This window comes from Topomyia yanbarensis, chromosome 2, assembly GCF_030247195.1.
Source record: "Topomyia yanbarensis strain Yona2022 chromosome 2, ASM3024719v1, whole genome shotgun sequence".
Lineage (NCBI taxonomy): Eukaryota > Metazoa > Arthropoda > Insecta > Diptera > Culicidae > Topomyia > Topomyia yanbarensis.
The window spans coordinates 71026411-71053868 of NC_080671.1; the positions used below are offsets into that span (position 1 = coordinate 71026411).

Consider the following 27458-nt stretch of genomic DNA (forward strand, 5'->3'; position numbering starts at 1 on the left):
TATCACGGCGTCGGAGAACGTAACCTTCTGTATGAAAATGCGTGGTATTTTGATTATGCTTCACATTATTAAATACTAAGACATATCGAAATGAAAAACGTGGTCCTGTGTCAAAAATATGTCAAAACAATGAAAATATACGCTACGGAGCTACGGTCGTTCTCCCGAATTGACTCTTGTTTTTAAAAGTGTTAACAGTGAGCACGATATCTCCGTAACCAAGTAACCAATCGATCTAATTGCCTGCAGTGACAATTTTAAGACATCGTTTGCACAAAAATACTAAATAAAAAATCTTAAATGCTATTAGCTTTGATTCTTCAATGTTTATTTGGCCAATTAGGGCTTCGGGCGCTGTATATGCAGAGGAGATATGCACTGTTTTGTATAAGTGGAACGATTACTTATTTGAACAGAATTCTAGTCGTTTTTGCGTGGTTATTAAGCCGTATTTTTCAACTGTATTTGACAAAAGCCATTCGTTTGAAAGGTGATCTTTTTGAAACGGTATTTTATTACTATCCAATATTACCCAAACAGTCATTTTCAGGTTAACTTCTACAACTATTTTCCGGCGAGGCAACAACACTGTTTGATGCGATCAAAAACACATTTGTCGTCCCAAAAACATGGGTTTTACAAATGGAGATTCGTCGGTCACGAAGCACCTAGTAAATCAGCTAACAAATCGTTTTATTCCTTCAGTCGAAAAAAAATCTAGTTCACATTTCCCCCTTCTACTGTACATCAAATATTCTCAGGGTAATCACCATTAGAGAGGGTTTCATTTTCTTTTTTTAGCTGCAACCCGCAAATTTAATATAAGAAACGTCTGACCTACACTCGAACCCAATTGTTTTTCGAATTTCAAAATACGAGATTTCGAACCCGAAAATTGTGATAACCGGAACCTGAGAATTTTGAATCTGAAAAAATTCTAACACAATAATTTTGAATTTGAAGTCTGAGAATTTTGAATTTGTAAAACTCAACTCTGGACGTTTCAAAACTGAAAATATCGGAGTCTGACCCGAAACGCTTCCTAACAATATTAGTAAAGCTAATAAAATTAATAAAATTATTAAAATAACAAAATTTATAAAAATAATAAAATTTAAATTAATAAATTTAATAAAATAAACAGGAACAAAAGAGTTTAATAAAATTATTAAAATGAAATTAACAAATCGGTTCCCATGGTAAAGAGGGTATATTTCACATCCTTACCTCACTTGGGTACTTTGGCTCTAAATTTTCATATTTTTTTCTGCTTGGTAATAAATGTAGTTAGCAAATAAAAAAACTCAATAATGTTAATAAAGCAAATAAATTAATAAAATCATTAGGCAACCAAAAAATTCGGCAGCATAAAATACTAAGATATTTTATTCTATCCGAGCATGCCGTAGGCTCAGGTGATTCGCATCTGATAAAAATGTCAAAATATCCGGACTCCCGCGGTATAGGACAAAGGGTTAACTCGTCGGAAAACCTCTTAGCTTGCTTACAAAATTATTAAATATTAATAATTTTAAGGAAAATATATTTTTGGAAGATAATATTAATGAAAATAATAAAATTAAACTTTAGGAATATCCTGAAGTGTAACCTTTCAACAAAAAGGTCCCTTTTCAAATATTCGGGAAAACACAGAATTACACAAATCTTGCACTAATCATTCTGAAATATGCTCATCAGTTCTGTATTAAATTTCGAAGTATATATGGCCACTATAAATTAGGTAATAACTAATTTTCAAAACATCTATCGAAAGCAACGTGGGAAAAAACGAATTTTCCCGGCCTATTTCGGGCAGAGAAACCAATTTAAAGACCTCCTGAACAATACATTTTTGATATTAGTATTAAAGTAGGATTCCGTTTTTGGCAACAATTTTATTTTTTCTGTTGCCAAAACCGGAATCGCGCCAAAAATGGAACCTTATTTTTAAAGTTTGGATTTTCAATTACCGATTTCAAAAATGTTTTAAGAATTTTTAATCATGTGTGAAATGAAATGAAATGAAAGAAAAAAATAAGAAAATTCAATTTTATTCATGTTTTTATCAAATTTAGTTATCGCACAGTAATCACCTTATACAAAAGTTGGACAAAACCTCAAAAGGGGTCCGAATTTGATGAAAACTTTACATTGGGATAATTTTTCGTCGCTGAATTGATAATTGGTGTATATTTATTTTACCTCAAAATTTTGGCACCTAGGGCGGTTTGAAAATTCAACATTTACGAATATAAAGTGTATATAGCTAAAAACTCTTTTAAAACAATGGATTTGTGAATTTTAGCAGAATACGCATTTTTTCAATTGTTGATAATGCTAAGAGACATTTATAGATTCTATTATGAACCCGGGATATTCAGACACTACCATGCGTCTCCTTCAGATATATCATGAAAAATCAATTTTTTCATGCCTCGGGTCAGAAAGGGGCAAAACAAGACATTATTTTCGAAAAGTACACTAATTTTCAATAGTAATGAACTACAAGTGTTCTTTCCGAACTGTTTCGAAAAAAGTACAGCCACTTTGAACATAATAATTTTAATTTAATGCATTATTTATAATTTGTTCTTCAGAAAGAGTGACTGACAAGAAAGCCTTATATCGACTAAATTGAATGGCAAATATAAGTCCAACGAATGATCTTATTAATGAAATCAGCTCAACTCTAATCAGAATCTTAATATTAATTTGAACAACATAGGTTTGAACACAGTTTTTTACAGAATTGATCATCTATTTCACCTTTGAAGTTCTATAAAAAATCTATATTTTGTCCTCAAAACTTAATATTTTGAGAAGACTCTATTCAACCTGTTTACAAACAGAGAAAAATGTTTAATCAAGAAAAATCCAAAATAAAATTTTGAGGTTTTATACGTCTGGAGACAATTTTAACAAAATTTAAGAAAAAAATGATTTGCGCCTTTGAGGGTTAATATGACTCCTCTGTTTGGAAGTAAAGTAAAATATGATGTCAATTGATACAAAAAAATCTACTGCACATTTTTCAAAGACTAGAAGAATGTTGCCAAAAACGGAACCCATTTGTTGCCAAAATCGGAGTGTTCCAAAATGGGAGCATGGCAAAAACGGAACGTGCCAAAAACGGAATCCTACTGTATTAGGGGTTGCGGACTACAGTGGCCGGAGGCTGGACAAAACCTCAAAAAGATATGTTTTTATTATAGTTATTCTATATTTTTTCCAATCTCCTAATGTATTGAGTAATATGTATTCACAATTTTATGATTATGTGATATGACCACAATTTTTAACAGCAGTTCAAACGTAGCTATGTCAGGATTCTTAATGATTTTTATTTCCGAAATTACAATTTCTATGATTTTAGCACAACTAGTTTCATTTTGTAGGGAAATAAAAGAACTTGATTTGCGATTATATTATATTCGGTAAGTTTGCCTGAAACTATGACTTTTTTTGTTTAAATATGTCTGAGGTGGCCTGTTCAAAAATTCCTTTATTACTAATGTATTCTGTATAATCAGGCGAAGTAGTTCGGAATCGCCAAATATTAAGCACTCTAAAGGAAATTATCTCTACTTTTCGAATATCAAGGTCCCGTTCTGCGCCCCAGAGCGCCAAGGAGATTGAACAATTTTGAATCTATTGTTGTTACTGATATGGAGGCGCACGGTGTTTAGTGCAAATATAAAGTAAACTAACACATGAGCGACCGGAAATAAAAGTCGCAAAACCCATTTCAAACGTTTTAGAATATATTAGAATATAATATAGTCGTAAATGAACTTCAAGCATAAAAATCGGACAGAAATCCTTTAGCATATGGATCGCTTAAAAATAATCACCCGTAAAACTCGACAAGGATGAACCTCCAGTATGAAAATCATTTGAAAATAAATAAAGCTTGCAGGAGCATCCGTATATCTTGATGTTCTAGATTAAAAGTCGGCGAACAAAAACTACTTTGTATGAATTGGATATATTTTCCGGTTTTTTTTACTGAAGGTTTTTTATCTAACTCTTAGAAAAAGTAATGTCCCAGTCCGATTTTTATGCTTGAAGTTTTTATCCGGTTTTTATATTCTAATATAGGTAGGTAGGTAGCTCAATTGACTTTCTGATGACCGAGGTTCCGTGTTCCGAGGTCATCGTTTCATCAACCAACCCCACCTTAATGTAATGTTTGTATCAATTGGATTCTAATATTACAGTAAAACTTTTGATTCCTTACGGACAGGCAGAAATTCACGCTTCTTTAGTGTATTGCCAATCGAAAAACAGTTCTACTGTTGGGAAATCTTTTCTTTACATAGCGACATTCGTCTGTCAGAGCTAGCAGAAATCTTTGTTCTGAATTTATTTAAATGTTATTTTTTTGTTAAATTAGTTATGGAATCTGCCTTTCGACTTCATCTCATCAGAATCCCACATAAACTTAGTGATTGGACTAAGCTAGCGCCGGATTGACGTTAGTTCCAAACAACGGAGTTATAATTTGTGTTCCTGAGCAAACCCCTAGTCTGTACCGGATTCTGTACCCAAACAATAATAACAAGGTTTCAAAACATCATTTTTTATGCATATTTTTTATTCGGGGAAATCGAATTATCAGCTCCAGCTTGTTAGCTAGCATGTTAGCTTCAGTTAAAGCCCAATCAGAACCAGCTCCTCTTCAAATTTTGCCATCACTGCTCCCTAACTCAACGTTTACCTGTTGTTTACTGGGATGCATCGCTGGGTTAAATTGTTTTACTTTGCTGTCATGTAAAAAAATCTGTACCAATCTGTACTTTTTTACAAAAATCTGTAATCTGTACCGTTTAGAATCTGTACCAAAAATGCTTCAAAAATCTGTACCTTTCTAGATAAATCTGTACTTGTGGCATCACAACGGGTGGGTATGATTATTGGCAAGGGGAGGATGCGCCGAGAACCACGTAACTTATGTTGATATAGGGGGTGGATGTACAAATTGCGGGTTTGAGGTTGGTCTGAGAGGGGCGGTGATGATAGAGGCGGGTGTGAGAGGGAGGAAGGGGAGGGCGGGATGGGGTGTGCGATACCTAACTGCATAATATATCTTCCATTTGAGACTAGGCTAGTGAAAATTCGTCCAGTCATCACCGAAGCGGCTTAAGTTCTGAAATATGCCAGGAACTCGAGACTTCCGGAATTCTCGAGAGTGGGCAATATATTTCAATAATCTTTAATTCGCCGTCAGTGATCTAGGTAAGCGAATCGAAGTAATTTGATGTTCATTTCAATTTTAACCTATGAGGTATTACGAATGTACCGGTTTATATGAGAAATTCCTATGTGACTGTAATAATCAACCTGTAACTCCGGTACCAAAAGTCAGAACTGAATTAAATTCAATAGCAGTCAATGGGAGTATTATATTTTTCATTTGAAATCAAGTTTGTAAAAATCAGTTAAGAGTTTGCTGGGAAATAGGAGTGACATTAGTTCAGGAACTTGAATCGTTATAGGTGGCCAATGTGATCCAAGCTACTTTGATTGGTCATTAGTGATCTAGACCCGCAAATCCTAGTAATGTTGAACGTATTTGCATATGTATTACATCATTTGGACATCATAGGGTTACCAGTTTATATGGGAATTTGCTGTGTGACCGCACTCTTCAACCCGTAACTCCGGAACCGGAGGTTCGATCAACTAAAAATTGTCTTATGGGAGCGTTATACCGTTCATTTGAAACTTAGTTTGTGCAAATCGGTACAGCCATCTCTGAGAACACACATACATACATACAGACATTTTACGATCTCGACGAGCTGAATCGAATGGTATATGACACTCGGCCCTCCGGGCCTTGGTTGAAGAGTTGGTTTTTGGAGTGATTGCATAGCCTTTCTTTATATGAGAAAGGCAAAAACGGTATAGTTGAGCTGAATAGTAGGTTTGGAAGAATTTTAGTAAATAATTTTTGGTAATTTTTTGAGTAGAAATTTTTCGTTCTAATTTTCATCACATAGAGGACGCCCAATCCCATATAAACTTCAAACGTGTTGGTCCGATTGTAAAACTTAACTGATCTGGTTTAAATTTGTAGCAGTGTGGGGCTAAGAATCAGCCCAAGAGTGGACTGATTGAGTTTTCAAAAATTTGTTTATTTTCTGGGAAATCTAATGTTTATTTAAGTTAAAAACATACAATTTATCGAAATGAGTTGTGTTTTCATACATTTCACCTAAGAAAACTATGAAAAACTTATATGAGACATGAACTATGAAAACTATGAAAAACTTATATGAACTGGACAATTATTTGGTTTAGTTACTACGCCATATCCTCTTAGGAAGATAATCTTTCGTCAGTACACACACGTACAGCAGCTATTTCTGAACCATATTGTATGTGAACGGACATAAAAAAATCATTCCCGTATTTGTTTCTGTACCGTGCTTCAGCGCCCGGATTAAGTAGCCACGCTTGATTTCCAAACAGTCGATCTATTTCCGAGCTTTTGTTAGCCACTCACCCACGTCCATTAGTCCTTTTGTCAACAAAGATATTTACGCTGTCGTCTGTTTTCTTTTCGCCCCCTTCCCACGCACAGGCAAAGCTGGAAACCAAAGCGCTAAAAGCCAAACGACCTGGCTTCACGGATGAACGCTACCATGAAACGTCCTATTACATTGAAAACGGTAAGTGATTTTCGCCCCGCATATATATTGTGTTTAGTCTTTCCCGTTATCCCCGAAGGGCCACTTCCGATGGGAGGCAACGAATAACTAATATAACACTTGGTCACATTTACTGTTTGTCGACCTTTTTTTTCGTCCGAAAGGGTAGCTTTTAATCATGTTTCAAGTCGTTAAACTGCTTTTCACGGATCAGTGCATGTGTTTCGATACTAATCGATGATTACTTCGACAGGTTTGCGGAAAGTGTACCCCTACTACTTCACTTTCACGACGTTCACCAAGGGCCGCTGGGTGGGTGAAAAGATACTGGATGTGTTCGCCCGGGAGTTCCGGGCCCACCCGGCAGAGGAGTACGAACGGTGCATCAAGGCCGGAACGTTGACTGTGAACTACGAAAAAGTGCCAACAGACTATAGGTTAAAGCATAACGATCTCCTGGCCAACATCGTGCACAGGTAATTAGAGCGGAGCGGTTTGACCCGATTCGACTTGACGTTTTGATTCAAATTTGTTTCCGTAGTTTGTAGAAAAAGATTTTAATTTTCCTGTGAAATGAAACAAACCAACAACAAAAAAAAACGAAAGCAATCGCGACTGAGTAAAATTATTAGGTGTACAAAAATTAGGACTGATTCAACACAAACTGTACAAAAGTAGTGCCTTGTAAGACTATACTCGGTCGAAACTAAACCGTCAAAAGTGCCAATTTTGAGTCAAAAGTAAGCTAGGACACACACTCTCAATCTGTACATAGCTACCTATCTCTACCGTCCAAACGACCATAAAGACTTTTCCCCCTGCAGACTGGATCCCAATCGTTTCCCTTTATCATTCTATGTGTACTCTCATCCCATCCAAGTGATCCTAGGGACCGCGTCACAGCATTGAGCACCCGCGAAAGCTTGCCTAGATATGGTTGTAACCAAATCATAAGAGGAATTGTTAAATTAAATTATCTGGATAAATTATCTAAATTGTCAAAGATATTGCTGAGATTGATTTAATTTTCCCTCGCTAGTCATTTCTAATATCCATTACCTCATCTGTTGTCATAAGAACCTTTGATTTCTGTAGGGCAAGCTTGAAGCTGTTATTAGCAATGAAGGTGATAGTTTTATTTTTGGTGTGGTTTTCGTCTGTTCCGAATTTCTAACGGCTTTTTTACAAAATGCTACACTAGTGTAGAGCAAAAAAGAGACAAACTGATGACATTCGAGTTTGAATGAGTATAGCTCCGACTACACCGGTGTAGTGTAATGTTAACAATGAAAATGCTATTTTGTTGTTTCGTTCTTAGGAGCAAATTTCGTTAAAACCATTCGTTCTAAGGAACTTAATACCAATTGTAATACGCTGGGTTCACGCCATAAAAACTTTAAAGGCAAAGCCTTTTCTGTTTATCCATCAAACACTTTGAAATTTGATTTCTGTCTAGTTTAACTGCCAATATTGCTTTGAAGGAAGTGTTTGGTGTGTAGTTTATCTTAGCATAGGTTTTAATTCTTTTGATCTAACGATCGTGACTTCTTGTTTACATTCTACATTCGGTTGTGTACTTTTGAAACGGAAAACTCAATCGAATGTCTAGTTTAAAAAAAAACGAAAAATGAAAACCACACCACGAAAATCTGACTAAAGCCGCTAAACAATGCAAACCGCGATACGACCTGGGAGATCACAAGCGTCCTTTCACAAAATCACTACCGTCCTTTCTTTACCATCAAACGGTTTGTTTTTCACCACCAACCACCTACCATCCAAACCACCAGCGTTTCTGTGTTTCATTCTCGTTCGTACCTAACAATCTGCCAACGATAGGATCTAGTGAATCAAGTCCGACCGGAAAATCAGACAATAGGCAACCCATTTTTTTCTTCCTCTACTCTAATCTGCAACCGATCCCAGACCACCTAGAAGCAACCTAGAAGTTGATTGAACAAAAAAAAATACCAAAAGCAAAAACTGTTCCATTGGAAATCGCCAAGTTTCATCTACATATATGAGTGTTGTATTTTCCAGACATGAAGTTCCAGTTACTAGTCAACCAATCACAATAGTGCACATGGACGACGATATTGTGGTTGTGAATAAACCAGCATCTATACCCGTAAGTGGCTTAAATGACCGCCATTAGTATTTTTTTTTACTTTCTATTTCTATCTGTTTTTTTTAATCTCTCATTCTGTCTACGCTTTTCTGTTTCTAACCACGGATAAAACCCTCGAAACTATCTAGACGTTTGAGACATTGTGTTCTACGTTTTATTGAATTCTACGTTTGAAATTTTTTACTCGTATTTCATTCCTATTCCTATCTATATATAACCCTATTTCCAACAGTAAATGTTTTCGACTTCAAAAAAATAGAAACTACATAATTGGGTGTTAGTTTGTTTGCTTGTGCTTCTGAAAGGTTATTTACTATTTAAGAATTTGGTATCGAACCAAATATACGTCAGTAGAGAATTTGAAATGATATAACCGATGCAAAACTGCAGATAAATAAATCCAAAATAAGTATATACTGAGGTGAGGTGAATACTTCGACCTTCAAGATACTTCATCTAATTTTGCTAATTTGTTAGTGAAAAATAACTCCTCAGTGAGTCAAATGTATTAATAACTCCTCGAAATCTATACAGGAAACGTGAGTTGATATGTTAAGGTGTCTCAGAGCAAACATTTATTAAAAAAATCAACAAAACATTTTGTTTTGATTTGCTTTATTGCAAGATACAAACAAGTTAAATTTAGGTCTACTTGAAAGTTCTTCAAGACCTGTTTCATAAAACCGAACATAAAACCAATAACTCTACAAAACTGCTTCAAGACAGCCATAAACCTCTCTTAAGACGAAAAACCGTCGACTTTGGAGGATTAGTATCTTCGAAGAATTTTAAACCGCCAAACTACACATCATCCTGATTAAAAAACATGACGATAAGTCTTCCTAAAAGTAATTATGAAGAATTAACTCTTCTAACAAATTTAGCTCGAGGCTTAATTTCTTCAGCAAAGTTTTCTTAAAGTACTATTACAAACAACTTTGTTGAATATATGAACATTCCATGTGTTCAGTGTAAATATATTAGGAAAACACTGTTTACAAACTATAAAATACACATTTTGTCCAAGGTCTAAGTGTCTAAAACTTACAAAATAATGTTATTTTGAATAAAACTGGATTTATGAACATTTCAAGATCGCTGTATAGCTCGATATGTTCCGTGTATGTATCATTCATACCTTCGACAAAGTTGTTTTAAATGGTATTCTCAACAATTTTGCTAGTGACAGGAAATCATTTAATTTTTTAAATATTTTAATATATAGTTAATTCTCCGTAAGCACTTGATAAGATAATAGATTCTAAAATTATTATATCAGATGATACGCTGTTTTATGCTGTAAAGCTTCTTCGAAGTTATTAAACCTTCAAAGATAACGTTTTTGGAATTATGTCATGTCATCGTAATGAGGGACTGCAGTAAAAGTTTTCGAACATGTATTACACTTTCAAAGTGCATATTTTTACTTTATTAACATATCGTCGCTGTTGTGCTATCTTATGACAAACGCCATTTTGGGGCAAATTGAGTTAGATATACCACATTACTTGATTGAAAATTCTCTACAAAGTGGCGTTTTCAGAATTTTGAAATTCTACTTGGTTACTTAGTTATAGCGAGAAACGTGATGAGAAATTGTGAGTTTTTTGCTTCAAATCACTGTATCTAGGGATTTGCTCAAGTTATATTGAAGTTTTAGATGTTTTTTTGTGTGAAAATGTCTGAGGAACGCAATGGCATAAACATTTTCAAAAGGAAATTACACGAGTTGTGAGAAAAACACAGTTTTAGTTTTAAACTGGAAATAAGGCATATTTGGCAACACTGCAATCAAAAATAACAATTGTTTCTAGATTCGCTGACTCATTTCCTTCAAAATGTATTTCACCAATTGTTTATAGACCATATAAACGCAAAGATATGAATAAAAGTTAAAAATTGATGATTTTTTTCTATGGAAAATTTTCCATGCACGATTATGACACGTCATACAAATTTTGTCATCAATACACGCCTATGACACGTGTGAGTGCGACTTTTGTTTACATTCATAGTAAAAACTCGCAACATAGTCAACCGATCTTCGTAATATTTGAGAGATTAATGCAGAATAGATAGAAGCATCAATTGTGTTCTTTGGATTGTTTATACCATTTATGAGTTTCAAGATATTCAATCTCAAACTTTAAAAATCGTTTTTCTCGAAATGTGCTAAATGGCGCTTGTCATAAGATAGCACAACAGCGACGATATTATAAAAGTTACCTATAGAGTTTTTAAAGCTTTTCTTAAATAATTCTCAATATTTTATCAAAATTACATCAAATTCCAACATTTTCGAAAAACCACTGATTTTCATTACCCCCCTCCCCCCAAATCGAATTTCTGGCAACCAAAATATATTTCAACCATAGGGTCTGTTGATTAAACTATATAGCTGAATCATATGTTGGTTGTTTTCATGTAACTTTAAAATGTTTCACAATATCGCCTTGATGTCAAAGAGAAAGTTGCAGGAAAGTTTACGGGCCTTTTGAAAAATCTATTATTGTTGATGGAGAAACGCGTCGTAATAAAACAAAATAATTGTGTTGTTAAAACAAAAGTTAAAATATCTCGAGAACTACCACATTTTAGAAAAAAAATTTAAGAGCATTTCGATTTAAAATGGCGTTTAGAATCATATTCAAAAAGAAAATTGTATTTTTGACTGTAAATAGTAAGAATTATAAAAAAAATGTCAAAAGTTGTTGTTAGGAAAACTTTTTTATTGAAAGCTTCTCCAGGATCCAAATACACTAAAAAGTTACTTTTACGTCTTTAAAACGATAAACATTAAATTTTTGACATTTTTTGATGGGGTAACGCGAATAACTTTTAAAAAGAGCATAATTACACGAATTAATTGTTTTTGAAGGAGCAAAATTTCAAATATCTCGAAAACTATCGCATTTTGGAAGTTTTTTGTTAAATGCATTTTGATTTTAAATGGCGCTTAGAATTATATTCTGTAATAGAATTACAATTTTGTATGTCTATTAGTATGAAATTTAAAAACATGTACGAAGTTATTGTTAGGAAGTTTTTTACCGATTTTTTCTCCATCATGCAATCACATTCAAAATGTTTCTTTTCCCTTTAGGTTTTTGGTAACAAAATATAAAAAATTTAAAAAAATGGGTTTTTTCGAAATTTAAATTTTTATCATAAATTTTTGTTTTTTTTTGGAAAATAACACAATATTTTTTTCAGTGTATATTTTTTTCGGACAGAAGTATTCATTCCCTGTAACTCGTTCTCAGATAGTTTTGCTGTATAAAATACAGTAATCGAACAAAAAAATTTGAAATTCATACATGTAGAAACGTTTACGCCCTTTTGAAAAGTTGCTCTTGAGTCAAAATAATCTTATTACCTGTGGAAAATATTTAGTCTTGCATGACGGTGAAACGTGTAAAGTTTCATTGGAATCTAAGATGGTTGGACACGATTTTAAAGATTTTCGGACGAATCATCGTGGAATTCCTCTATATATTAACATATTAGCACGTTTGACAAGAAAACGAAACATTTCAGTAACTTCACACCGTAAATCTTGGTATCTGTACAAAGTGTTAACGATGCTAATTTTGGTTTATCTTGAGTATGGCTATCACACTAAAAACCAAAACGTGGTGGACAACCATCGTTACGTTTACAATAAAGCATGAGACATTTCATAAAAATTTTCGCGTGTTTCTCATAACACGTACCTGAAACATGCGTACTATTTTCGAATTCCTAAATTCAAATTTTTTATATTTGTTTATTTGTTGCAATAGTTTCTCACTGCGTTAGGATCGAAAGTTGTATCGTTTCAAGACAGCGTCTGAATAATTTTCCATTTCGACTTCAAATACTCACATTTTCACATGAACAGCAATTAGCACTCATTAAAACTTCCCCCGATGAATAAAACGAAATATTTCTCCGGATAAACAAGAAAGAGTATCTCGCGGTATCTCCGGTATGCTTGCTACCTTGCTGACGCTCATAAAGCATATGACCAAACAAGTTTATCCTCGTTCATTGTCGGTTTTCTTGACAATGGAGTACATATTTCGACTCTTTTGTTTGTTTGTACTAAAATATAAAATTATAACCTTCTTCGGCGAGAAGGCAGGTAATCAGTTAAATTTTACCGGATAATGATTTTCAAGCTGATTGTGGAGACGAGGAATTTTGCGATTTATCTTATTCTTCACGCGTGAGCCAGTGAGAATTACAATACCTGATCGTGAGTGAAAGGTACATTTGTCTATGAAATTTTTCTTTTTAGCCACAAATGATAACCGCTTGCCGAATCGAAGATTTTTAAGAAAATGTTGGCTACTTCGTCAGTTTTTTATTCAGTTATTTTATTTGATAAAGCACGTTTACGTTAGCTTGAAGGTACCCATTTTATAGTTTTACATTTATTAAAATTAGGGGATTTCGCAATGTATTTTGCAATGGCACTTGCAAATCGACAGTTTTGGGATCGGTTATAGAGACCACACCGTCATATGCTATATGATCCAGTTACACCCCATGTACATGGTGTTTAGATAGTGTTTAACAGTTATGTGTCCAACAAAAAAAACACCTATAACAGGCCAACGAAGGTACCCGGGTACCCACAAATTGAAATGCTCATAACTATGGCTTCCTTTAACCGATTTGGACACTTTTATATATTTTGGATTCAGGAACTCGTCTACTTTTTTATTCTGTGCTATAGAACCGGAATAATGGATTTGGTTTTTGGTAATCCGGATTTTCCGGAGTAATGTTCCAGTACTAGGATATGATTTGTAAATTTTAATAATGTACTAGCAATATGAGTATCAAAACTCTTCAAATTGTCTCGGAAATCTGTTTTCTATTGTTACGGGACCCTATGGCAATTTGAAAAATGGAATTGGAATGGAATGGCCACTCACGGCCCCACGGGAACCTGCTCCGGAATGTCCGTTCCGAGGTCAAATCACCAAATGGTTCTAAAACCTCGAGATACAGCCTACTGATACAATTCCAAGAATTTTGATACCCATATTGCTAGTATTCCATTGAAGTTCGCAAAAAGTACCCCAGCACTGGAACCTGCTTCCGGAAACCCGGATTCCCGGGAACCGAATGAAGTAGCTCAACGCATTTTTACCAAGTCCAAAAGTGGGTGAGTTTCTGAATCCAAAACGGTCAAAAATATCGAAATCGGTTGGATATTACCTTAGTTACGGGCATTTTAGTTTTGTGTTTACCCGGGTACCCACGTCGGCCTGTTACGTAGTAAAAAAATTCAAGAGCCCCTCCTCACTCCCACCCTTACTATATCAACAATATTATTAACCCAAAAGCTTGACTTAGTGAAGTTCTAAGATGTCACAAAGTTTCAATTTCCAGCTATGGATAAAACATAGGAATTTAATTAATTGAAACTTAAAAAGGTACCCGGGTACCGCGTCGGACACACAACGGTTAAAATGAAATAAACCGAGACCGTGGTCCGGTAGATCCCGTACAAAAAGCATACTTTAGTATATTTATGGGGTTATTGAAACCATTTTAAGGTGTATTGATTGTTGTTGAAATTGGCACGGACCATATTAATGGTCTTTTCAAGGGGTTGTGTAGTCTGAACTCACGAAAATTTGTCGGGTTTACGTGCAGGAATTGACAGGACATTCGTTAATGTCATTCACGTAAAAGTTGTAGAGAAGGGGGCTTAGACACCATGCGAAAATTGCTCGTGCTTTTCCGGTAACAAGTTTAGCAAAAAGTTATTTAAAATCGGTGAAAAACCATGCTGGTGCAGCAAGGATGTTGATAAAAATTGAATCAAAAGCCCCCTTTCTCTCTAAGAAACCTGAAAATTCTACTGCTCTTTGTTATCATAAACCATTTTAATTTCTTTTGAGAGCACCGCAAGGCCGTCGTTCGTCTGTTTGCCTTTGCGTATCTGACTGTGTATCTGACAGTGAGCCATTTGCTTCAACCCAATGATCGTGGCGAAACAAGGTAGTTTTCTCAAACAACTTCCGGATACAGGTCAGCATTGCAATCGGTCGATACGAGTTGGGGTTGGAGGTTGGCTTTCCTAGTTTTTGGATGACGATGAAGCTCACATGGCTCCAATCGTGTGGGACAATGTTACCCTCAAGAAACTTATTAAATAAATTCAACAAGCGTCTCTTGGTTGAGTCTGGCAGATTCTTAAACAAGTTTATTTTGATTCTGGCTGTTCTTGAGGCTTCATTGTTGCATGATACATGTTAGAACTCCATCATCGAAAAAAGTATTTCGTTCGTGCTATCGCGAGGGGATTCGGCGCGGATGATTTTTTGAATCGGGACAGATTCCGGGCAGATCTTCTTAGTGAAAGCGAATTACCAACGGTTTGAATATTCTGCGCTCTCGTTGGTACTGTTTCGATTGCACATTTCATTAGCCTCTTCTTTCGCGTTTCTAACGACGCCGATAGCTAGGGGGTCGTCCTGGAAGGCTTTATACGCAGTGGACTTCTCCGCGTACAGTTCTGAGCACTCTTTGTCCCAGCTCGGGTGGGAGACTGTCCATGGGTATACGTGCCGGGTCCTGGTTTAGAGTGAGCTAGCAAACAGGCATTGCATTTATCGCTCATATGAGTAAATGCGCCCAGATAATTTGCTACTGCGACAATAAAAACTCATATTTTCACAGGAAAAGTTATTCGCACACACACAACTTCTCCGTATAAATAGAATGTGTTATTTCTCCGGATAAATAAAACCGCCGGAGAATTAGCGAATGAGTTTATCACTGTATCCTTTTTGCGCTCGCTGCCTTGCTGTCGTTGCTCCAAAAAAAAAAACGAATAAACAAGTCTATCTTACTTCTTTGCCGCTTTTCTTTGAAATTGTGTGTATATTTTGACGCTTTTATTGATTTCCATGAAATTAAAATAAAAATCAAATAAATTTTATCCGGATCATTATTCCTCACGCTATTAGTGGAGACGGAAAATTTTGCGACTCATCTTATCTCGGAAAAATTGGACATCGGATAAGCTTCTTCTCGCGTGAGTGAGAGAGAATTACAATGCCTGTTAGCAATAGTTACGATTGGCAGATGGTCGCTACCGTTGGGATCAGGGATTAACTTCCATAGGCAATCTAACGGTGTCCTTTCATCCGTATTTCAAATATTGAAGTTGTCGCTAAGCTCGAGAAGTGAGGTAGATTGATTATTAACCTCATGCCGTACCGTGGGAGTTGAAATCATCTAAAACTAACCTCGATGCGGGGAGGAGTTCCGCAATATCGCAAAGCCATCGGTGGTCATCTAAAGATCTAGGGGGATATAGGTGGAGGTAATACAAATGGGTTTGCCTTTAATTCTGTTTGGCAAGCGACAACTTCAATACCTGATGTAGAGAGAAGGTCGATTCGATTGAAAGAATAGCTCTTTTTGATCCTCACATGTACTCCTCCATAAGAGTCTTCTCGATCCAAGTGAATAATATTAAAATCGTGGAAGCCATGTTTCGCATAGTGCAAATGCACCGCATTTCCAATTTTTCAATAACCTTTTTAAATATTCGTTTTTCGAGATAATGATTCTGAAATTCCACTGTAGAACAGTGATCCGATCCGTGACCTCGTTCGATGAATTGGCCATCGAAGGATACAATCGCTGAAAAGAGAGGTCATTTTGCAATCAACTGCACCAAAAAAAATTTTTACTGCGGGGAAAAAGCTTATCAGGATGATTTTAAGAGGGTCAGATATATTTAAAGCTGTGAAAATACAGTTCACAAATGTCAGAGAATTTTAATAATCCAGCGGAGTCAAAGTTGACATAGTCCAATATCTTCACTGGCTAAAACATAGAATTTTAAAAACAGCACATCCCGTGTGTCACTAGATCCACGGAATTCAAACTCGAATCGGTGACGACCCCATTTAGTTCAACCTGGTTTCCTGCTACATAGACTCTGTACTCTTTCGTAAAGGGCCCATAGCCAGCAATATCATTTGCCGGCGTCAAACTATTTACCATCACCCGAAGCTCATTAGGGCGATTTTTCGATATTTCTGTCACGGTCGAATATCGCTTCGTCAGAGTTCGAAAAATCTGCAATAGATTTATTTGTTTATGGTCCAGAAAATGATCACAAAAGTTCCGGTGGAGGAAGATTGGTACAATTTCAAACAGTGAGTCGATTTGATTTCGACATCCATATCATATATTGAGGCGAATCATTGTCTGGGAATGTCATTTTGGACGGTCCTATTACCCAGTGCAGGATGGTAAGAGACACAAGAATGGGGAATGTAATATAGTAGCGGTACTTAACCTGTAAAACGGTATCTGGGCAGCCTACAAGAAACTAAAACACTGCCACTGCTCTCCTGGTCGAATAACGGTGAGCATACAAACACAAAAGAAGAGAAATAATACGAAAGCCTCGTAGAGGCAGAGAACACACAAGATAACCTTGAAAGCGGATTATCGGGCTTTGCACTATACTTTACAGCGTCACACTGCACGTCTTATCGGTTTGGGAGTCACTGTACGAATGTGGTAAATTTTGGTTGTCATTATGCCCATTTTTTGACACTGTGTTTATTTTTTGATCAAGCATCTAAAAGTGTAAATGACCCTTCTACATATACACTTCAGAGTAATATTTACTAGACACAGCCATTGCCTTACACAATGTAGCAAACCCGCTACGACTGTAAGTGACAATAGTCTAATAAAAACTATCCCGGTATTCGAAAGGCAAACAGAAGGTAGCAATCATCATTGATTGATGCTAATCGTCGACAGGTTATCAGTGGAGATCTTGCGTGGCTTAATTTTTGTCGGTTGTCACGGTAAAGATGGACACGTCTATCTATACCAGGACACATGCTAGTGAACTCGGGTGATTCGTAGTTATGCTGCCTAAGCTCGACCCTCATTAGCAGAAGACAAATATTAAGCCCGTACGATATTAAGCCTGTTCTAATGACCCTACCACTTCTAGTTTTCCGATCTGTTTACTTCACATCCTTGCTCTCACTTGAGTACTATGGCTCTAATTTTCATAACTTTCCCTACCCAGTAATCTCTAGCTAATTGAATGTCGTTAAAATGTTAAAAATTTGCTAGTAGTTTAATATATTCTAAAAAAGTGGTTCAATATTCAGTTTACTGAAATATTGACCGACATCAGTTAGTTACTTAAAATCTGAAAGCTCAAAGGTTTTCGTCTTAGCAAAAATTTTATCGTAAACTAACTAACCATCGCGCGTTGCTGCGACTTTCAACGAAATATGAGTAAAACACATTTTTTCCGAAGCGCCATCTGGTGGGCAGATAGTATCCAACCAACCAACTGCGTACAAATTTTTACGGCAATCGGTTAAGCTGTTTGGGAGTCCATGAATTACATACATACCAACATTAAGTTTGATATGGACAGAAGATATCAAACTTTTCTTGGTAAGAGCTCGACTGTTTTGTAATATATTCTTACTGGTTTATTTCGGTTGCGCTGTTATTCGGTATTTTTGAACTAGATTTTTAGCTATCCGACGTTTTGGCACTGTTTAGCACCATCTTCAGGGGAAAAATAATATAGCTCGCTTTCAATTTTTATAGTTTTTGACACTAAGTTCCTATGACAAGCCAGTGTCAAAAAAGTGTAAAAGTTGTAAACGAACTATATTATTTTTCCCCTAAAAATAGTGCTATTCAGTGCGTCGGATAAATAAAAACCTAGTTTAAAAATACTGAATGACTGCTTGGCCAACATAAATCCAATAAGAGTAAATGTCAGAAAATATTTATAATATATTTCGTAGATTTGCGAAATACACTCCAACGATTGTCATAGCACTTGTATGTTCCGACTGGTTCAGCTTGTTTGGTACCATCTCTTATTCATGGGAAGAGATTCCACCGCAAAGCAACTTTTTCTAACTAATAATGAAAATATTCCAACGCTGTCAACATTATGGCACAAAAAGCCACTCCTAAACACCTATTTAAATTGAAAGTGGCATACATTGTAACCCGTAACGATAGCAGCACAGGCATTAGCCACATTGTGCTAATAACAAAACATCGGCGCGACGAAAATGCCGATAATTGCATGCAAACTGCAAAACATTCCCGTTTCGAAACATTAACAATGTATTACCGCAAAACCGCGTTAGCGTCATGGAAATTTGACGGTACTGATGCATAATATAATAACAATAACAGTTTGAAAACTGGCTTCTGACAGTGCCAGTAGATGGTGACTCACAAGTGGGGAATGCGAGAAGCAAACCAATTTTAATACTAACAAACATCCTGCAAAGTCCATTCAAATGGTATGATCCTCCGCAGTTGAAATGTGGTTTAGGACATGCGGTTTTATGTGTGGTTGATAACCCCATACCATTCGAAGGAATGTAGGAAGATGCAGGCGCATGGTTTTTCTTGCTTGTTGTTATTACTGATGAATGTAAGTAGCTGACTAACGTACCAACACCCCCATTCCTCAACCAATCAACGAATCATGAACCTTGTGTTGTCCAATTCACGTCCCATCAAAGTCCTTCTGGTCTTACACTGTGAAAACAGCATACAATTATCTGGGCACTATTCTATTCACGTGGAACGACGACTCAAACCTGACACATCGAACTTCGGTTTCGTTAGCTGTAACACATTTTCTTACGCTACGTTCTTTTTTTTCTTTTCCCCCCATTCGATTTGCGGTTAAAACGAAACAAAAAATCGATCACTCATCGATAACCAAACAAACTTCAATCTCCCGCTCCCACGCGCTTAATGCCGCGAAAAACACTCTGCGCGAATGTTGGCTGTATTGTGGCTGGTAATGGTGTGTTCTAAACTATTATGCGTTCAACTCGATTTTGGCACTGTCACATCATAATAATCGGTGGGGACCGAAAAACCAAATTACTATTGATAACCTCAAATAATAACAATGCGCAACAAAAAAACTCAACATTGTGACAAAACCAAAATGTCGATCCTGTGGACTGGTTCGTAACTAAATCATCACCACCACCAACAACAACAACAACAATTAAACCGAGAAAAATCAACGTTGCATATCAAATCGACAACAAAAATGCAAAACAAAAAATAACAGGCACGAGACGCCCGTTCTAGCTCACCCCATCAATATAATCTATGTCGACAACGATCTCGTAGTATTGGACAAACCCTGCTCGTTGCCGGTGAGTAGTGACCTCTCCTCAAAGTAGTAATCAATCAATCAACCAACCAACCATGGTTCCCGATTTCCACCAGCAGCATGTCCCATCATGTGTTTGTCGGCGTCATATGAGACACCGTATTAAAGACGATGGTGAATCAAGCGCCCAAAGAACGCGGTGTTTCTGTCTCAACTCTTCGTACCCTAACTTTGCTTGTTACCTACTTCTCCGGACGATGTTGCATTTGTGTGATAAACTACAACATACATTACGACCATCACGTTTGCAGTTTCTAGCTTTAGTACTACCCTTTCGAAATGTGATGCTTGAATAATAATCGAAGTTTGTTGTACTGATTTTGGAGATTTGGTTTCGGAAGTGTTCTGCTTTGATGTGTACTACAACGTTTTACGTACTAATCCGCTCCGTTTTATTGTCATCTAGCTTCACAACATCTACAACAATAGAAATATTTTGTAAACTTTTTAAAATCGATTAATCTGTAGTTTAAAAATATCACACAAATATAACGATTAATTTTCATAACACACAGTTACATTTTCAATTGTTGAATCGTTGCTGAATGTTAAAAAAATGTCCATTAACACATTATTGTCCAACATATTTTTCATGCGTAGCTGTTCTATATTGTTAGCATCAAGTTGTACATTTTTCGCACTTATGAATAGTTTTGTCGGTTTAGATAGGTGTAGAATTTCACTTCCCCCGCAAGGAATCCAAAAGCACCAGTCTCTTTCGCTGTGGAGAATAATCCAAACGAGCAGTGCTGGCCGTCACAGCCAACAGAAAGAGGAGAGTGAAGCATCAAGAAAGCGGTGTCGTATGAGCAGTACACTGTGGTGTCTTCCGGAATTCTTTACTGGGCGCAAAGGTTATACCTTACCATAGTCGCTAGCTCTCCCCACTGGCCAACAGTTAAGGACCGCTACAGTAACAGCCAGCGTTAAAAGAAGAACTCGTTTGAAACAACTGAATTCAGTACTATGGAAGTTAAAATTATTCGTTGTCTATCCTGATCCGGAAAAAATGATAGAGAACCCAGAGGCCCGGAGATCGTCCCCAAAAACCGGAGTCGCTGAGTTAAACACTGAGGGGTAGCAATCCCTTGATGTAACCGAATTGTCCGCAAATTCATTTCCAGTAACACCAGAATATTTTTATGGGTCCCCAAAAGATGCGGCTTACGATAAATAGTTTCGTCTTCGAAACTGCCGAACTCAGAATCGCGAAGATTTTCGCTTGGAACACTGTGCGGTATTTACCTAGTGAACGAGATGGGATAACGTTTCAGGACAGTAAACACCTGCACAGACACGGCGTTCCAACGAAAACACCGTCAGTGGAACTAGATATTTTGTGGTTCCAGTCGAATACCCAAATACAGTAAGACAGCCTTTGCTCGTGAGGAGGTATTCTCAAATTTATTGTTTTAAAAACAGACTACATTTTAGTTTAAGGTAACTGCACAGTGGTCCATAAAACAAATTTAGCAGGAATTTTATCATTTTACTAAAACTAGCCAACTTAGCCATGTCCTGTCTTTGGAAGAATTTTCGTAGTTTGTGAGCCCAGTAGACAACAGCTACTCTGGTTTATTTTTATCAAATGAAAAATTTAACTTTTCTGATCATACTACCTTAAGTGAAGTTGTAGTAGGACTAGTCAAACATAGGAAAGGTTGTTGAAGACATGTGGAACTTACATGTCTTCAACAAACTTATCTAAGTTTGACTAGTCCTACTACAACTTCACTGTCATACTTTTTCAAAAATTTAAAATCAAGATTTTGTGTGCTTCTTGGCCTTCTTAACCTTCGACAATAATTCCAAAGTCAATAAACTTCAACGGAAGACCTCCAGTTGCAATTTTTCGGTTTGTGAAAAGCACAGATTCAATAAAAATGGTGAGAGTACAACGCCTCAAGGACATCTGCCGATACTCAGGTTCCTAAACTCTGCTTGTCTTAACGAAGAGCACAGATGTCGGTTGCTAAGCATTGCGTGTATCCAGTTCGTGTTAAATAAAGATACTGTGCTGCTTCCAAAATGAATTCGAATGACAAGCAACTTCAATATATTCTGTAAATAACAAGATGGTGGTAGACTTCTGTTGATTTTGCATTTTGCATTACAACTGTGAACGTCCAAGGTAACCTCCCAAATGTAACCTAAACGTTTATCTGACTCGACTGGTCGATTTAAAGTTCTTTAGCTCCTCATAGATCACGAGGCCACCTTTAGGAATGAATTTTACATTGATTTCCGCTGTGCTACAGGAGTGTTTTCTATTGTTGTAGTCTTGCAACAGAGTACATTCCCTTTAGTGAGGTGGGAAATCATTGAAAAATTTGCTTAACGTATAACTCGATGCAGACAAACCTCTTGGTATGCTGCTACTATGAGTGAGTTGGTTTATTTACGACCTCATCCAAGTCTCTTGGAGATTTTTGGAACATGCCCATGGATCCTAGTTGCTAATCTCTTTTCATAGTGATTCCAGTGCGTAGAGTTGGGATTACGATTTGTGACAATATCCAGCAAGACGTTTAAATGATAAAAGACGATATATTTATGTTCAAATAAGGACGGTTGTTCGTTACCAGCCACTTTTCCAACTCATACTTAATTCTGTTGGAGCAGAAAGTTATATCTATCACCTCTTCCCTCTTCACTAGCTTTTGTCGACTTATGCTGCTGAAGGTGGTATTATCTTATAAACGGCCAAAATCATACTGAATCTTTACGCGTAGTAAAAAAAAGAGTTTCTGTGTTAAAATCTTAAACATTTTTATTTATTTGGAAGACTTTATTATAGACATGTAAACTTTTTTTAGTTGAAATGTATTCGATCATTTGGGAGATATTAACGCGCAAAATCGACATATTTTTTCAGTTGGCGTCCCGATTTGAAAGTGAACGGCTTGTTCGAATTTCATGGTTTCAAAGGGTGTCCCACATCAATGTCACGGAAGAAACGCTGTAGAAAATTACCTAGTAGACCAATCCTTTTCAAACTTTCAGACGATAAAATATAACCCATCAGTAAGCTTTTGGCATATTTACCTTCAATAACACAACCGGACGCTCGCACCTTACGATTAACTACAGCACCTGCACCTGTAGCACCTGCTTCATAATTGCCCAGTATTTTTCGATGGGCCTTAGTTCTAGTGCGTTGGGGGAGTTCATGTTCTTGGGTACGAAGGTGGCCTCGCTGGCTTCGTCCCACTCCAGGACAACATTTGAATAGTGTCACGAAGCTACATCCGGCCAGAAGATTGTAGGGCTCTCGTGTTGCTTCAACAGACGAAGCAGCGCTTCTGTAGACACTCCTGACTCTTCCCGTTTACAGTCACGAACGGCGCACTCTATTTGCCGCATGAGGAGATCGCTTGCCACATCATGTATTTATTAGCAATCTTTGAAATGTTCTACTTCTGAAAGTCCGCCTGGACGTAAGTCGCATCATCCATGATGAGACAGTGAGGCTGCGTCATCATCTGGGTGTACAGCTTGCGGACCCGTGACTTTCCCATTGTATTTTGCCGCTCGTCACGATTTGGAGCCTTCTGCACTTTGTACGTAAGCAATCCCTCCCGGTCTCTGGCTCTTTGAACGAAAGACTTGAACAGATTCAACCTTTTGGCAACATTCCTGACTGAAGCATTACGATTCCACATAAAGGATTTCACTACACAATTGTGATCCGGTTCACTAATAGAACATCCATTCTGACCGCATTTGTCCTTCCGTTCGATGCTCAGAGTTCAGTAGTAACGTTTAATCACACGACTCACCGGATGACGACATTTTCTCCAATTTTCGAAAAACTGACAGCGATAAAAATACAGTATAAACAATACACTCTAAACTAATTCTACCCAAATTTTCAAGAGAAAATACTCAATGGGTTATTTTCTACAGCTTTTTTTCCAGATTCAATATGGTGTGGCTTAAAATGTACACATTGCTTTAAGACTTTTTTTTAATTACTTGACAAAAATGTATGTGAAATAAGATTTTTTTTACCACGTGGTATCTGAACTGTCCGCAAAACTATATGTATTTATAAAACATATGAGCACTTGATCGTGAAATTATATTATGAAAGCATTTTTAATTTAGAGTTTTATATTTTTCCAATTTTTTTAGTTCAGAGTTTTTAACTATACATCGATTACTGATCACAAATTTGAAAGCATAGGCATTTTCTTCAACATTCTCATAAACACTTTTGAGATTCATCCAGCAGTAGTTAACATTATAAGGTTAGGGCTGCTTCCATCCAGTGAAGGTAACGGTCACAAAAAGCAGGCAAAGCAAACGGAAAAAATATACAGTTAATAATGCGCACTTGAGGGACAAGGATAAATTTCCCCATCGGCACATCCCTGAGTCGATGCCTAATCCTACCAGGATTATTGGCTCTAAATTTGAACCAATTCGGTCAAATATATTTGCCGAACCAATGTGTTCCACGTTTCCATGCAATTGTTTGACAATTTACATGGAGAAAACCCACTTGTTCGCTATTTTACCAGATTATTATCAAATGTGAGAATCAGATCTATTATTGTTTTATTTTTATTACGAGAATACAGATTTTCAGCAAAACAATCAGGCAGCACTGGTCTTCGCATACACCTGATATCATTTTTAGCAAATTCTCGCCGCAGTATGGAGTCCCCCCCGTTAGCGAGGCTAGAAACCACACGGAAAAATTTTGTTCATAATTTCATGAAGAAAAAGATCACGATTTCGTGAACTGAGCGAATTACAAAAATCATGACCAAGTCCCAAAAATTATGCAAAATATACCTCGCAGTCATGAAAGATGGAATTGGATTCGAATGTTTGAATAAGTTTCAGTGGTTGTTCTCTGGGCATGCATGCTTAGTATTCGTTATGAGTCTTGTTCATAATTTGGGGATACACTAGTTTGTATTAATAATATTTTGTAAAAGAGCCAACACTTGAACATAATTTCAGGAGCTTAGTCGCGGTTTTCGTAATTTCTCATCACGTTACCGTAATATTTTATTCCTATCTGATTTTGCTGACTAAGTAGCGAGTTTTATGTTTAGGATTTCAGGCCGATTTTTTATAAGTTCTGTTCACGTTGTCGTGAAATTTTTGGTCATGAGATTTATGACTTTAGGATTTTTGTAACGATTTTCGTAAATTACGTTATTGCATGTTATCGTGATACTTTAATCTTGAGCTTAGTATCGAATTTGACACGTGGAATAGAGTGACATGAGTGACTCATAATATTAGCAGTACGTAGTTTCTCTTCCATTTCTGGCTCTTTAATATTTTTTTTGAGAGGAGTGAAGTTTTCGCTTTCTATTCGGACATCATACTGAATCTTATCAAATGAATAACAATGTTCGAAGTCGTAATATTTTTCTAAAATCTACTGCTCGTACTTATTACCGATCGCCAGGCGCTAGACATAATTGTAATAAATTATTTATTCGACACGAATGCTGTAACTGGTGTAAAGTGTCGTTAATAAAATCAAAAAAAAAAAAAATAACTGTTATAATATGAATAATATTCTAATTTTTTCCAGCAGTGCACGTGAAAATTGTAGGACCATGTGAAGAGCTGCTTGAAATTGAAAATGATTAGGGATATCTTCTAAATATCACAACCAAGTAAGATAGATCGTGAATCATGAACCAATTCACGAATTCGTGAATAAAAACTATTATACTAGGAATCATTAAATAGTTCACGAATACATGAATAATCTTTTATGATATTGTGAACTGTTTCTCGAGCACGCATGATGAGGCAGTTCATCTATACATGAACATTTTGCAATTTTGTGAACTATTCCACGAGCATGACTATTGCACGAGGAGTCGTGACTATTGCACTAGGAATCATAAACCCGTTCACTTATATATGAATAATATTTCATTTTTTTTTTAACTATTTCAAGGGAATGCATGATCAGTCGTGACTATTATACTAGGAATATTGAACGAGTTCACGAATACATGAATAATATTTTTTTATTTTGTGGACTATTTCACGAGTACCGATACTGTATCGTGACTAATATATTAGAAACCATGAATTAGCTCACGAGGATTGAAAGTATTCAGGAATAATATTCACAGTTGGGTGAAATAGTTCATGAGAAAACATTCGGATTGTCCGCAGCGCACCTGTGTTTGAGTCCCGACCGCACATAGGGTTAGAAATTTTTCATAAGAGATTTTTCTAACCCGAAGATGTGAATGACCTTTAGGTTAAAGCCTTTATAATCGAAATAAACAAACATTCCGATTGTTTTGATTATCTGAAATTCACAGCTACGAAAAGCAGATCCTGATTAAGTGTAATATATCATAAATCAATTCCCGTCCTATAGTCGGACTCTGAAAAATGGTCCTGAATCTATGAACAAAATCACGAGCTAACCTATGCGCAATTATACATTTCTCTTTAATAGATGAAATGTAGGTAAAAACTATTAATTTTCCACTACAGAGAAAATTGTTTAAAACCACCTTTACGCGTAAAGGCCACAAAATCTGTAAATAAATTGGTTATGAAATTTGCGTTTTGACTTCGTATCATCAGAATCCGACACTAACTTAATGACAAGGCTAAGCTAGCGCCGGGTTGACGCTAGCTCAAAACACGAAAACATGAGCAAACTCCTAGTCCTGCGTGATGTACCGCAAGAAAAGGATTTGAATTTAAAGGTGATGAAAGCTAGTTGAAACGAAACATTTCGTTTGGCTTAGCACTTTCACTAAGTTAGTGTCGGATTCTGATGAGACGAAGTCGAAACGCACTAACTTTGGTGTATGAATAATACTCAGTTGTCAAGTTGAGAACTGCTACACGTACAGAAAATCGATTTGTTATTGGAAACCGTGACTGAAGTTCACAAAACAAAAACGTCATGTGGGCGTTACTGAAGGGAAATTGAACATAATTATGAAACACATGATTTTTGTACTTGGTCTTGTTTTCGTAAAGTATAAGCATTATTGTTCCAGAATTTATTCACAAATTTGGGAGCCATATTTTTGTGCAGCTGGCAAAACAAATTTTCAGAACTGCTTGCAACAATGGCAAAGCTGTCAAAAACAGTGTAGAGACCGACAAAAAGAGTACAGTAAAGGCGGAAAAGTTGCTACCGTAATTGGTACCTAACAATATTTGTTATGACAAGAGCTAGGTTATTAGGAACATTTTCGGTCAGATAACAACAACAAAAATTTCGTGTTCACGATGATTTTTTTTGAAATTGAATTATGGAGCGAAACAATTATAAATTTAGAACGGGAAACTAGTACTTGGTGGGCTCATATGCACATTACTGAAAGAAAATGTGATGAATCTTTTGCCTTCTGCTGATAGGAGTTGGGCATGGCCGATGATAGAGCATAACTTATCGTCATGTTTTACCACCAACGCTGGTAAAAAGATTTTCAGGAAATTCCCATTTCCT

The 27458-nt window shown here is 36.3% G+C and overlaps 1 protein-coding gene across 4 annotated transcripts in view; it reads left to right on the plus strand.

Moving 5' to 3' along the window:
- Nucleotides 1–27458, plus strand: part of LOC131678404 (pseudouridylate synthase RPUSD2-like) — a 711893-nt gene that overhangs the window by 611601 nt on the left and 72834 nt on the right. For 3 of the 4 annotated variants that reach the window (XM_058958552.1, XM_058958549.1, XM_058958550.1), the window contains 3 exons: nt 6587–6674; nt 6907–7129; nt 8694–8781. In XM_058958552.1, the coding sequence (XP_058814535.1) occupies nt 6587–6674; nt 6907–7129; nt 8694–8781 (399 nt within the window). Of the gene's footprint in view, nt 1–6586; nt 6675–6906; nt 7130–8693; nt 8782–19894; nt 19983–27458 lie in introns of all 4 variants that reach the window. The other variant, XM_058958551.1, reaches the window with a different exon arrangement.